This window comes from Macaca fascicularis, chromosome 8, assembly GCF_037993035.2.
Source record: "Macaca fascicularis isolate 582-1 chromosome 8, T2T-MFA8v1.1".
NCBI classification, from domain to species: Eukaryota; Metazoa; Chordata; class Mammalia; order Primates; family Cercopithecidae; genus Macaca; species Macaca fascicularis.
The window spans coordinates 74600001-74615051 of record NC_088382.1 but is presented as its reverse complement, the minus strand read 5'-3'; the positions used below and the strand labels follow the sequence as shown (position 1 = coordinate 74615051).

The 15051-nt window shown below is 36.9% G+C and overlaps 1 protein-coding gene across 5 annotated transcripts in view; it reads left to right on the top strand.

Annotated features, from left to right (window-relative positions):
- The window catches only part of CYP7B1 (cytochrome P450 family 7 subfamily B member 1), a 202262-nt gene that overhangs the window by 161278 nt on the left and 25933 nt on the right, over nt 1-15051 (top strand). For all 5 annotated transcript variants that reach the window (XM_073998859.1, XM_005563430.4, XM_065519292.2 and 2 more), the window contains one exon: nt 8086-8222. In XM_073998859.1, the coding sequence (XP_073854960.1) occupies nt 8086-8222 (137 nt within the window). The remainder of the gene's footprint in view (nt 1-8085; nt 8223-15051) is intronic.

Below are 15051 nucleotides of genomic sequence, written 5' to 3'. Positions count from 1 at the left end.
GCATTATTGATAGCCCGGAAGTGGCATTTTATACAGGAATTTTTCATTTATTTGCTATGAAGCAGAGGGTGTGTGAACACCAGATGTCAATCACATACCACCAGTGGATTTGCAAGATTATAGGACTGGGGGAAAAATGAAGGTTAAGCACAGGGGACAATTGGGGTAATGAATTGCATAATTTTTCTAGACAGAGTTGGATTAATGTTCATCCTGAGAAGAGATTACATCAGTCTGATTCTTGAAGTAAACAAATATTAAGCAGATAACTTTACTCAAAAAGGGGAAAATTATCCTAATCCCTAACTCTACATGTGAGATGCTCTTGAGTTTGGCAAGGAAGTAGACACTATGTGCTCTATGTCACACGTTTCTTGCTTCAAGTAGAACCTTGAAGAGACCATCAGGACCTTCAGTTGTCAAGTCTAACAGCTGCACTGCAACTGTGAAAAGCCTTTCTCCCTGCTGAGGTTGTCACAGGAACTGATTCTGCCTGCCTCATTTGCATGTCACCTGGACACTGGTGAAAGTAATGGGATATCCTTAGGTTGCACTGTGTGTCCATACTTTGTACAGTTAGAGCAGCTAAACCTCAGTGTCTACTCTTTATTTTTGGAGTACAGTTCAGGTGGGTTCTGCTTGTCCTCATGGTGAATTTCAGGCTGATTCTCCACTTAACTGACTTAGGAATGTTGAGCCTTTTTTTTTTTAAATCAACCTTGGATTCATTTGTAGACTGTACTTTTTATCATCAACTACTTTTTAGAAGTCTGTGCCTTCTGTACATGGATTTCATTTTTAACACCAAAATAGCATTTCTTTTTTTTTTTTTTTTTTTCTTTTTTGAGATGGAGTCTTGCTCTATTGCTCAGGCTGGAGTGCAGTGGCACAATCTCAGTTCACTGGAACCTCCATCTCCCAGGTTCAAGTGATTCTCCTGCCTCAGTCTCCTGAGTAGCTGGGAATACAGGTATGTGCCACCATGCCCAGCGAATTTTTTTTTTTTTTTTGTATTTTTCATAGAAACGGAGTTTCACCATGTTGGCTAGGCTGGCCTCGAATTCCTGACCTCAGGTGATCTGCCCACCTTGGCCTCCCAAGTTGCTGGGATTGCAGGCATGAGCCACCACACCCAGCCCCAAAAGAGAATTTCTTTATTATTTAAAAATCTGCACCTAAAAGGACTTATCACTTCTATAGGAATCTTTCTCAAAATATTGTTATTAATACCTCAATCTAGCCATGAAAATATATCAGACAACCCAACCCAAATGGAGGGACATTCTACAAAATAAATGACAACTACTCTTCAAAAGCAGTATGTTTATGTCATGTGCAAATCAAAAGATATCAATGATCAAACCTTTGTAATCTCACCACCTGAGATTAATGCCTAGTAACATCTTAAAGTAATATATATCAGACTTTTCTCTTTGCATTTTGCAACTACTTTATAAAAATTGGATGACTATATTTGTATGGGTCAATTTCTAAGCTCTCTACTCTGTTCCATTAATATATTTGTCTATACTTTCATCAATACCACACTCTCTTTGATTCTTATGGTTTTATATTAAGTCTTGACATCAGGTAGTGTTAAGTCTTTCCACTTTGTTCTTCTCCTTCAATACTGTCTTTTGCCTTTCCATATAAATTTCAGAATCAGTTTGTTGATATCCATAAAACATCTTGCTAGGATTTTGATTGGGATTGCACTGAATCTGTAAATCAAGTTGAGAACTGACTTGACAATATTGACTCTTCCTATCCATGTGCATAGAATATCTCTCTATTTTAGATCTTCTTTGATTTTTTAATCAGAGTTTTATAGTTTTCTTCATATATATTTTATACATATTTTGTTGGATTTGTACCTAAGAATAAATTTTTTACACTAAGTTAACTTCGTATATTTTGTTTTGATTAATGTAAGTAGTATTGTGTTTTTAATTTCAAATATCAATTGTTCATTGCAGTTATATAACAAAGCAATTGACTTTTGTATATTAATCTTGTATCTTGCAACTTTACTATAGTATTTTATTAGTTCTAAAATTTTGTTGTTGATTCTTTGAGCTTTTCTATGTAGACAAAAGAAACAGCTCAGGCAGAGAATGAGTAAGCAAAACCACAGATGTGCAATTGCTTATAAAATATGAATAGCAGGGAAAAACTAATCCTGCTGTGTATATCAGCTACTTTCAAATACTCTTATCTCAGTCTGATTGATAAACCACCAAGGTTGGTATAAACATTCTCCTTTACAGGTGAAGACACTGAGGATCTACATAGATAGTGTTCCAGATTTAAAATTTCCCCATGACTCAAATGTGCAGAAATATAACTTTATTTCCTCATATCTGAACTCAAATTTCTCTTGAGCCCTGATTTTTGGTGATGACTGAAAACACTGAAGACTTCTAGTGACATAGTTTGGCCACTTCTGATTCAAAACCTAGTCTCTTTTGTAAAATCATTTAATAAAATTTAAGACTCCCTCCCCCACTTCCTTTCTGTTGATCTGGTGAGTCCTGTTGTGCAAATGTTCCTATTGGTCCTCTTTGGCTTCCCCAGGGTGCCTCCTCAGATATCTTTGGGTTAGTCCTCCACCTTTGCATTCATTGCTGAAATGTGCCCAGTTGGTTGTAAACCTCACCTCATTTCCTGGCAAAGCAATACATTGTGGCTTTGTGCTTTCTTGTCCCCACCAGGGCTCTCATTGGGGCTTCTGGTCTCCCTAGACTCAGCCACATCTTCCATCTACTCCTCCTCCTTTGGGATCTCCATCCACAGCCTTGTATTGAGATACTCCTCTTCCCAATATCCTGACAAACATGCCAATTCTTGATTATCAAGAGTTGTTGGAACATTTCTAAGTTTCCTTGTGCTAACATCAGAGCCCAAGAAGAGTGCGGGGATAAAGAGTGTTTCAAGAATTGAGTTCCAAGATATACTATGAAGCAAATTACCTTTTCCATTGAGGTTGCTGCCAAAGTAAGTCAAAGAAAGGTAAAACACAGCAGCTTCCAAAGCGCCTTGCTCAAAAAAAAAAAAAAAATCCAGTCATTCAAACTTTCAGAATTATCATCAGATACTGTAATATACATCAGTTGTGTAGTTTCTGAAATTTTAACCACATACACAAAAAGAAAATCTTCATTAATTCAGGAAAATAAAAAAATAAAACTAAGGCACTGTTACATATATTCAGTCACCTAATACAAATATATTACATCTTTAAACACTTTTAATAAATACATAATTTCATTTTTTCTAGTTAGTGTGCATGTACAAAGGTTGCTCACCACCTACTTAGGAAGTTATTGCAATAACCTGAATGCCCAGTCTAGAATGATTACAGGAAAAATGGAAAAGAAGAAATTCCTCTGACAAGTATAGATTGCTATAAGAAGCGCTGGACTTTTTTTTTTTTTTGAGACGGAGTCTCACAATGTTACCTGGGCTGGAGTGCAATGGCGCAGTCTCAGCTCACTGCAACCTCTGCCTCCCGGGTTCAAGCGACTCTCTTGCCTCAGCCTCCTGAGTAGCTGGGATTACAGGTGCCCACCAGCATGCCTGGCTAATTTTTTGTATTTTTGGTAGAGATGGGGTTTCACTATGTTGGCCAGGCAGTTCTCGAACTCTTGACCTCATGATCTACCCACCTCAGCCTCCCAAAGTGCTGGGATTACAGGTGTGAGCCACTGTGCCCGGCAGCACTGGGCTTTAAATGTCTAAGGAAAAAAATGTGCAGTAGGTCACTAGTCAAATTTTTAACGTGTTTATTTAACTACAGGTATAGCATGAAGATGAACTTCAAATATTATGAGAAATTAAGTATTCTGTGTTGGTCTACTCTTTTAAATTTCAATGTACCTCTTCTTAACTAAAGAGAAATGTCTTAAACCTCTTTATACTTTACAACTATTTTATGTATTTAGATTCTTCTCTAGTATTTCATTTTATTTATTTTATTTTGTTTTATTTTATATTTTATTTTATTTTAGACAGAGTCTTGCTCTGTTGCCTAGGCTGGAGTGCAGTGGTGCAATCTTGGCTCACTGCAACCTCTGCCTCCTGGGTTTAAGTGATTCTTGTACCTCGCCTCTTGAGTAGCTGGGATTACAGGCAAGCTTTACCCTGTCCAGCTAATTTTTTGGCAGTTTTAGTAGAGACAGGGTTTGACCATGTTGGTCAGGCTGGTCTCCAACTCCTGGCCTCAAGTGATCTACCCTCCTTAGCGTCCCAAAGTGCTGGGATTACAGGCAGGAACCACCACTCACCATCTCCAAAATTTGTTTCCAGATAACTTTGGACTGCAGATGACATTTTGCACACACTTTAAGATATACCCTACAACTTGTATGAAAGAAACTGCAAGCACTGATGCAATGGTACATGCATAGAACTTGGGTTTAGTTATCAAGAGCATGTATAAGCTCAAATTTGTGTGATGTCTTAGATGTGTTCTCATAGTCCTTTAAATGGTAATGAGAAGATTTGAGGAAGTGTGTGTTGTTTGAGATTATAAGGGAGTAGGGAACATAGTATTTGTTAGTTCCCCATCATTGCTTTTGGACCTGTTTCTTTTAAGTTTTGGAACTTGATCATCCCCAATAAGCACTAAGCATCCTATATCCCTACTCAGCCATGGGCAATGTATATTTCATTTTCAAAGGCAGAGCATGAGAGAGACAAATAGCAGTATTTGTGTTGTGCTGTGTGTCAGCAGGCCTTTCTCGATCATTACGGTGATGTCTTTCCTCCCTAAATAATTTTTACAAATATACTGATGAAGACAGATTTCTGTTATCTATCTTTGATGGGTCATAAGTTGAACAAGCACTGTATTTTTTCCTGAAAATATGCACAGTTGTGACATGGTGTTTAATAGTCTTAAGCTTACTGCTGCCAAAATAAACACAGCTGTAAGAAATGATGACCCTCTCATCGTTGTAACAATAAAATAGCTTCCTAATGTGCTTCCCTAACTCTGAATGTTAAATTAATATCCCCTGGATTTCTGAGTCCCATCCTTTCCCCCCGCGGAAACCCCATGAAGAATACAGCTTTTGACCGAATGACAGAGCATAGAGGATGAAATTAGTTGCATTAAATTAGAATATGACAAAAAGCCTTTCTAAATCTTTGTCACAATGCAACATTCAAGCAACATTAAACCAAACAGAGTATAAGTAGATCAAGGAAGAGAGTTAATATTTTGAAAATAAATTTGGTGAACTAGATCACTTGCAAATTTGAAAGTGTCATTGATAGCATGTGAGCTGTGGCAGTTTGTAACTTGGGGATCCTATCCTACAGTTACATGTGTGGTCTCCTCTTATTCAGTCTTTGGATATGGAATTAACTGTATTAATGGTTTTTTTGGTTTTCTTATATTTCTCATAAAAGCAAGTCTCCATTGCTAAAGCCTGAATTCAAGAAAATAATGGGAGAAAGTATGATGAGTAAGATTCCCATTACTATGCAGTGTTTCTTGTTTTCCTATTTCTAAGTATGTGCATTTAAACAACAGCATACATTTTGTAAATTAGCATTAAGATAAATTGTCTTCTAAAAAGAGAAAGCAAAATCTTTCCTTTATTTCTATCATAACTTGGATTTATTTTAACATTCTTTCCCCTGAAATATCTGAGTTTTATTTTCAAAGTTAAATTCTACCACGTTGGGTTGTGAGAAAATAAAAGCCTCTAATAGGGTTAATCTAGCTACATAAAAGTCTATGCTGGGTATGATCATAATCTTGATCTTTGATTAAATCTGAGCTAGTAATATCTTGTGATTAATCAAAATGGGTTGCACTGCATGTAGCACAAGTCGTCTTCACAGATGGGCTTCAGAATCAGAGTTCTTTTGAATATTTATTTTAATCCTTTCTAGGGTAAAATGGCTTTGTTTTCTGTTTTTGTTTCTTTTTACCTTTTTTACTTTAAATCAGATTGAGTTCACCAAATAAATAACTAGGAAGAAATTTTGAAGTTTAGTCTTGCTAAGATTACAAATCAACAAAGAAAAAACTTGTTATTTTAATTGATAGTATTCCAAAGGATGTTTTGTATGTTAAAAATGCAAATTATTAGTAAAATTTAACAAATCATCTCAATCATTGGTAGTTTGAATAAAAAAGTTATGAAAGACTATATCAAAATAATACCTCAAATAAATATATGGAGATCTTTATAGTTCTCAATTTAAGATTATTATTTCTCTTCTGATTATGTATTTCCTGTCTAATTGACATCTGATAACAAAGAGCTTTACTTTGGCAAATAAACTTTCCAACATCTAACACCCAGGGCACAGCAAGAGCCCTCAGATTCACATGCACAATGTCTGTCAGCTCTGGCAGTGAGCTGCTTTGGTGGTTTTTTTCCCTAGGTCCACAGGTTAACTGACTAATGTTTCTATAGTCAGAGTGCAGCTATGGGACTCCAAGTCTTGCATCCTGGTATACAGCTTGTCCTTACATAGTTTCATGACTTTAGGAAAACTTGTTGATCTCTTAGGCCTTGAGAACTCTTACCTATAAAAGTGAGAAATTGCAAGAAAGCCTCCAAGGTACCATCTAGTTCTAAACTCGGTGATAAGTCAATTCAGTGAAAAATTAAACAATAAATACTTCAATATGACTTGCACATCCTAAAGAACACATCTCCATTTACTATGTTAAGTACACTTAAGTGGGTTTAAAAAACTTCAAATCCAATAGTGCATCGTCCCTCTACACCTTTATTATATAATATAATTGAAGGGTTCTTAAGATTAAAAAAAGAAAGAAAGAAAGAAAGAAACCCTCATAACCTTTATTTGTGGAAAGACCTAAATGCCTGTACATGAGTTGGAATTTAAAATGAGGTGGAGTTAGTTTGACTGGGTCTAAACATATAAAAACAATATGCTAAAGAGAAAACAAAATAATCAGTAATTGACATTGTTTACATGATTTCCGACAAGCAGTTTGACTAGAACTTAGATTCGGCCTGTTCCACTGCACACCACCAAGCGCATAGCAGATGACACAAACATTAATCAAAATAAGTTTAGGTCTCATTGATGAAATTGATCAAGCAGCATTTATAACATGACTTGTGAAAGACCAATAAAATCAGGCAGCTGATCATTTGTTTTTTATCAGTATTATAACTAACAATTTCATAGAGTAAATTATATCAGTTGATTTCGTTTCCTGGAGATCTTAGTCACCCGTACCTACTTATGATGACGGGAAACAGAATAGGAAATAAATAAAACAGATTGTAACCTAACTATCAGGCAGTCATACAGGCCTTGCAAGACACAGTTCCTTCAAAAAGTTGCTCACCAGGATGCAAATGCATACGAATGATATTATGGGCCCAGCACGGTGGCTCACGCCTGTAATCCCAGCACTTTGGGAGGCCGAGTTGGGTGGATCACGAGGTCGGGAGATCGAGACCATCCTGGCTAACACGGTGAAACCCCGTCTCTACTAAAAATACAAAAACAAATTTAGCTGGGCATGGTGGTGGGTGCCTGTAGTCCCAGCTATTTGGGAGGCTGAGGCAGAGAATGGTGTGAACACGGGAGGCGGAGCTTGCAGTGAGCCGAGATTGTGCCACTGCACTCCAGCCTGGGCGACACAGCGAGACTCCGTCTCAAAAAAAAAAAAAAAAAGAATGATATAATGGACTTTGGAGATTCAGTGGGAGTACTCAGGGGGAAGGGTGAAATTGGGGTGAGGGATAAAAGACTACATATCGGGTACAGTTACACTGCTTGGGTGATGGGTGAACCAAAATCTCAGAAATCACAACTAAAGTACTTATCCATGTAACCAAAAACTCCCTGATCCCCAAAAACTGTTGAAGTATAGTTGCTCACCAGAAGTTATGCATTGAACCATACATACTGCAGAAGCTCAGTAAACTCATGTCTATGATTAGAATCACTGAGTAAGAGAATAGAAAGAAGCAGTGCAATCCATGCAGTCATCTTCTAGATTCAATAAATAAACCACCTGTATTCAAATAAGAATGGAATGATTTGATTTTTCTTTTGTTCTTTTTTTTTTTTTTTTCCTTATAGGAGACCCGGTGAGCCTCCATTGATAAAAGGTTGGCTTCCTTATCTTGGAGTGGTCCTGAAATTACGAAAAGACCCCTTAAGTTTCATGAAAACACTTCAAAAGCAACATGGTGACACTTTCACTGTTCTTCTCGGTGGTAAGAAGCACTTTTATTAATACCTTATATATGACATAATTTTTCACTTGTTCTTTAAAGTCTTTCTGTTTTTCTCTAGGCAAAATGTAGAATATTTGTATATTTTTATTTTATTTTGTGGAGCTCATGTGAAAGAAAACTATTATTTTTAGTTCAGTGATCCTCACATTCAAAATCAAATTACAGAGCTCTCTTCATGGTACTTAGGGAACCCCTCTTTCCAGCCATCACCTGTCATTTTGGTTTGGTTTAGTTTGGTTTGAAGAATGGTAGAAAAAATATATATACAACTGTACAAAAGCTAGAATGTGTTTTTTAAATTGATGCTCTTTATTTTGTAGAGCAGTTTTAGGTTTATAGAAAATTTAGTAGTTCAGAGAGTTCCCATATACCCCCTCCCCCAATCACAGTTTCCCTGACTGTATCTATGTAGTATATTTGTTACAGCTGATGAGCCAATATTGATCAATTATTAAAAATCCATGATTTACATTGCAGTCTATTCTTTGTGTTGTGTAGTTCTTTGGGTTTTCACAAACGTATAATGACATGTATCCGCCATCACGGTATTATATGGAGTAGCTTTACTCCTCTAAAAATTTCCTGTGCTCCACCTATTCATTCTTTTTTCCCTGCCTCCGAGTCTCCAGCAACCACTGGTCAAGAATGTATTTTTCATTTTAAAACTTTCATTGCACTTCAGACTTTAATAAAGTATTCACCAAAACACCAAGACAAATGAAGAAGAAAAAAACCAGCAAGATTGCTACACACCCCAAATATTCCAGGATTGGGAGAAGCTGGACTGTTCCTAGCTTACCCTTTTTTAAGACCCAAACGGTGTAGCTGTATCAGCTATTGATTGCTGAGTAACAAATCCTCCAAAAGTTTAATGGCTTAAAATAACAACTGGTCTGGCCTGAGTCACTTGTGTGGCTTGTCTGGACTCTGGATGGGAGCTGGATGATCCCAGATGGTCTCATCACATGCCTGGGTGGGCCGCCTTGACCACAGGGTCTTTCATCCTCAAGAAAAGTTTCTTACATGGCAGTTAGCGTCTCAAGGGAGTGAGAGAAAAAGCTTCAAGGTCTCTTGAGGCCTAGGATCAGATATTGCAAAACCTCACTTCCACCATATCCTATTAGTTAAACCAAGTCACAGTGCAGCCCAGATTCAAGGGCAGGAAAAGAGACTCCACCTCTTCCTGGAAGGAGTAGCAGAGCCACATTGCATGGGTGCACATGTAGAGAGATGGAAGGAATTCATTGTACACAACCTTCCACATCAGTTTATGGCCTGGGCTAGCTCTTCCCTCTCTTTGCTTTTCCACGTCCTGCCTATGCTCTGAAAGCTGATCTCTACACACTAGATTACCCACACCTCTTTGCTTGTTGAGTATTGCCAGTGGGAGGGCAAGAAGAGGCTGAGTCTCACTCCTCACTCTCACTGGGGCTCTGGTAACACAGTTCATTCTCCTTCCTTCACATGGTAACTGAAGACATCCAGTATAATCTCCCTTAGATCCCCATGTATCTACCAAATGTACCTACATTTCCCAATGATCTACTACCTTTTCTCCAATTTCAAAGAATGTTCAAGACACTCCATCTCCCTGTCCCCATGACCCTTTCTTCCTGCCTCCTCTGGGCTGGTACATCTTGATTCATTCTCTCACACATACATCTTCATTTTTTTCTTTCTTGGGTTCTTACCATCAGTTATAATCATGGTAAGGTTCTCCTCTAGTTACTTTCCACTTTTCTTCTTTTCTTTTTCATCCAGCTCTTTCAAGAGACTTGCGTATATTTGCTATCTCTAGTTGTGTATCTCCTAGAGCTCTCCTAACTATAACCAGCCTTCAGCCTTGCTGAAGTTATTTCCTGGTCCACCTACCTAGACCTCTCTACCTGGTTTGACAATGCTGATCTCTTGTTCCTTCCTGAAATATTCTACTCCTCCTTTACTCTCCGTACTCCCCATTCTGGTTCTTTATCTAAATCATCTACATGCATGCCTTTTTCTTAGCTCAACCCTTATGTCTTCCTTCAGTCACCCTTGGAATTTTGTGTTCTGTTCTTAGAGAGCCAGTAATTTTCTTCTGCCTGTAACTACTTTGCTGAGGGTCAGAGGCAACCTTTGGAAACTACAGTGACTTAATTTCAGTGCTACCATTTTAATGCAGTATTTTGGAGAAATGATCCAACTGGAGGAAATTATCAGCATGATTGAGTTCTCACATGGACAGACAGTTTCATCACAACTTACTCCTTTGCCTGGAAGCTGGCTAGTCTGAGGTGGTGGATCATGAGGTCAGGAGTTCGAGACCATCCTGGCCAGCATGGTGAAACCTCATCTCTACTAAAATAAATAAATAAATAACAATACAGAAATTAGCTGGACATGGTGACATGTGCCTGTAGTCCCAGCTACTTGGGAGGCTGAGGCAGGAGAATCACTTGAACCCAGGAGGCAGAGGTTGCAGTGAGCCGAGATCACACCACTGCACTCCAGCCTGGGCAACAGAATGTTGTTGTTTACCTGACTGACATGGACTCAACTTTTGAGGCCAGAGTCACACATTATTTCCTCTCAATAGCCTTTGCTGACTCCTCCTATATTTGGTGCCTCTTCTCCAGGGTCCAATTACTCCCAGTATCACTTCTGTAAGAGCATTTAATACATCGTGAAGTTATTACCAATTCACTTGTCTGTCTCCCGTCATTATTCTGTTAGCTTCTCTATTGTCAACATTTAGTCTAGAGCTCAGAACTGATTCTCAATGAATATTGGATGGAGAAACCCCTAATTCCTTAGAGCTGATGAAACACTGGAATACTGTACAGATAAAAGCCTGAGCTGGTGCTTCTCCTCTAAGTGAGCCTTGGGCTTTATGGTACCAAAACTATATTGTTCACTTAAAAAAAAAGTCATTCTTACTTTAAATAATTAACGCCGGTGTTTCTAATGAAGAGATAGAACAAGTGATTGAAATGTTCAGTTTTTCTTTTTTTAATACCAAAAATGTACAAAAATAACCTAAGATGATTGTGCAGAAAGTTGTGGCAGATTTGAATCACTTTATTTACTTTTCAGAAAATTGTCAATTTCTGCTGACACTTGATTTCTTAATCTTAGGTACCAAGAAGCTTGCTGAATTTCTAACATCTAAATAATTTGACCATGGTTATGTTTGAACTCAACAGTAGACAACCACGGTTAAATGTGCACGATACCTCCCTTTTGCTTCTTACTAGAATTTGAATAAATTCCTGTCAAGAAATCCCGTTAATGTATATGGTTCTAATGATCAGTTTGCAAAGTAACTCATTTAGAAAATGTGAAATGAAGAACAAAGTCTTCCGCTCTTGTCTCATGATGTGATTTCACTGAGTGTATGTTCTTGCATGATGAGCAAATGATTGTCATCCCCAAAAGTCTCAAGGGACATGGATGTCATCTTAATAAAGAAATTAAAAGGTACATCTTTTCATGAGAAACCATGTAAATTCTTGACCTGTCGCAGAAAATAGTTCTCTAATTGGTTTTGTGTGGTGGTGCAGCGGAATCGTTTTCCCTAGATGTCAGCCCAGCAAAGCACCACTGTACATCATTGTCAGCAGCTAGTGAAATCTTCCTAATAAGAGGGAGGATATGTGCATGTGGCCATCCTCATAAAGTACAAAGTTGACTCTTATTTCACTCTCCCAACCGATATTTGCAGCTTGAGATTAAAAAATTCTATTGTAAAACAAGCTAAACACAGAGATTAAAAGCTTCTAATTACGAAAATTGTTAAAATTCAAATTTGTCTCTTTTTCTGGGGAGACAAGTTCTCCTTTTGTCACCCAGACTGGAGTGCAGTAGCATAATCATAATTCACCGCAGCCTTAAATTCCTGAGTTCAAGTGATCCTCCCACCTTGGCTTCCTGAGTAGCTGGGACCACAGGTGTGTGCCACCAACACCTGCCTAATTTTTTTTAAGGTTTTTTGTAGAGATGGGGTCTCCCTATGTTGCCCAGGTTGGTCTTGAACTCCTGGCCTCAAGTGACCCTCTGGCATTGGTCATATTTTTTTATGGGACATTTCTATGCCAAGCAGCCAATTTTTGTGGCTATATATATATATCTTTGTATAGCACCAAATATCTGAAATGAAAACATCAAAATTCGATTTATAATTATCCAGATGTCAAAACTTTTTGTTTGACATTAGGATGAATGACTGAATTTTTAAAAAACATCTACGAATATACTTTGAATTTTGTAGCTTTACCTTCCTAAAGAATTAATTTTAAAGGAAGTGGAAAGGCTACTAAGGTGTAAAATCTCTTATGCAGGCTATACAGGAATGCTAGAGTTAGTATTGTAAGGCCAGTTAGCTCCTAAAAAGGGAAGAGAATGAAATGATTGGCAAGGAAGATATCAAAAATTTTGACCTGACTTCAAATTTACTGCATCTAAGAATGATTTATATTGTATTTTTCTTGCAGATATGGCCCCACTTTGACATTTATATTTTAGAGAAATGCAAACTCTGAAATTCTTTAAATCAATATTTCATATCAACTGCTGACAGCATTCTCTTCTTTTTGGAAAACATGGAAAAGGGTGTTGTTTTTACCTCGTGATCTTTGTAAACTAGGTAACATGCCTGCTGACACTGGTCATTCATTTACATAAAATCACCCTGGAGCAAAAGTTAATGTTGCTGCAAGAATACACAGCCTTCAGAATACCTTTTCAGAAAAGTTCCTTTGTTAAGAAATTTAAATTCATTTTATGAATGTATATGAGTTTTCCTAACTGTCTGATTAAAGATCACAAAGAAACTCTGGTTTTGCATCTCACATTAGCAGATGGTGGACAGATGGTTTAAATTAATATTAATTTTGGAAAACTTAGCTTAAATTGTTTATACTGAAGATTAAAAGTTGGAAAGCCAGCTAACATCTCCAGGGTTATTAGTACTTCCAAACCCACATGAAAAGTAAAATCCGGAAAATCAAAATGTCTTCTTCTGAAGCAATTCACATGTCAATCAAAAAAATAGTAGGTAAAACATAATGCCTTGATGTTGAAGGACACTGAAATAAGAATGAGAAAGAGAAAACACAGATCCTAGTGTGAAAAGAGCCTTGAAAGGAGTGAGATTAGATCTACAGAAAAACAAAGCTAATCAGTACTGATTTTTATAAAGAACCAATATACAAACAACTGCTTACATTTTTAAAAAGCAATTTATTAGTAATTGGTTGCTAACTTGAACCATTTTGTCCACATTCAACTTTTATTCCTTTTATTTGAAATTAACTTCATTGTTTTTTTCCATACCCTCATTCCCAAGAGGGTGGGGATAGGAGAGAGGAGGAAATAGAGACAGAGAGAGAGAGAGGGAGAAGGAGAGAGACAGAGAGAGAGAGTAAGAGAGAATGAATGTGTGTATTTGTAATGATTGTAGACAAAACAAAAAATGTAACATGTATACAGCCTCTACTTCAGTAGGCCCAATAACAGGTAGCTCATGCTGTCATGTCTGAATATGTTTTTCTCTTTCCACTTAGATTTAGATTAATATAGAAAATTGTAGGAAAAAATTCAAAATATTCTCTAAATATTGTGTGTTTTACAAATTGAATCTTTTATACACTCTGGTAATATTAGGGAATAATTTAAAATAACCCCAAAGATATTTAGCAGAATCCTTTTATTTAGTGAAAGGAGAAAAGTATGAATCACCACCTGTGAAAATACACAACTTTGCCTAAAATTATATCTTTTGCAAAATAAGAGAATTGATTTTTTTCAATTATTTGTCAGGCAGAAGCTGGCAATTTTATTTAATTAAGTGGCTATGATAAAGCAGGTATCATAAAATATGCTTAAATTGGGTTGAATCCTTTTTGCTCTCCCCAGAGCACATACACACACACAAATTTAGTTTACCTTGTAGAAGACAGCTTTAGGATCTGACCAGAATGAACAGCCACTTCTAGCTTTACTGGCATCCTAGATCCACTCACATTATTGAATTAATCAAGGGGAAAATGAGTGAATACAATTTAAGTCATCTGAGTCATTTTTAGAAAATAAATCATAGCACATGTATATTCATGTATATTAAAAACTTAAGTTGTGTTTCAAAATTGTGAAACAAAAACATATTCATCTGTTTCTAGGATTAGGTTGAAAATTACTTCAAAACTTTATTTGAAATATCTTGCACCAAACTGAATTAAATTTCTATGATGCCATTTGAGTTACCACAAATAACAAGTGAGAAGTTGTTCCACTAACAAAGCAACACACACACACACACACACGCACACACACGCACACACAGACTCAAACAGGAATAATGACATGAAAATAATAAATAAGTAGATGTTAATGTTCTTAGGATCATCTAAAGTTTATGCCTGTTCTGTACAGGAAAGATATTAAATGTCATTATTGATTACTACCTGCGTGATATTTCTAATTAGAAGGAATCTTAAAACAGCACTCTAGTGAGAAGACAAAGAGTAGTGCATGGTGAGTAACTTCTCATCAAGGGTCTGCCACTGAAAATGGCAGCATGATCTTGACCCTTAACATCTCTTGACTTTCTTCAACTTTATCAGCTGATAAATGCAGAGGGTAAGCTAGCAATTCTCCAAGGTCTCTGCCAATTTTGAGAGACAAACTATAGTATGACTGTGTTCCTCAAGATGCCTACTTATAAGAATTACTTGAGGACCTTATCAAAAAGGACACTTGTGGGACCCCCTCCAAGCCTTCTGAATCAAAATCTTGCAGTAATCTGTATTTTTTGCAAGCATCTCAAGTTTTT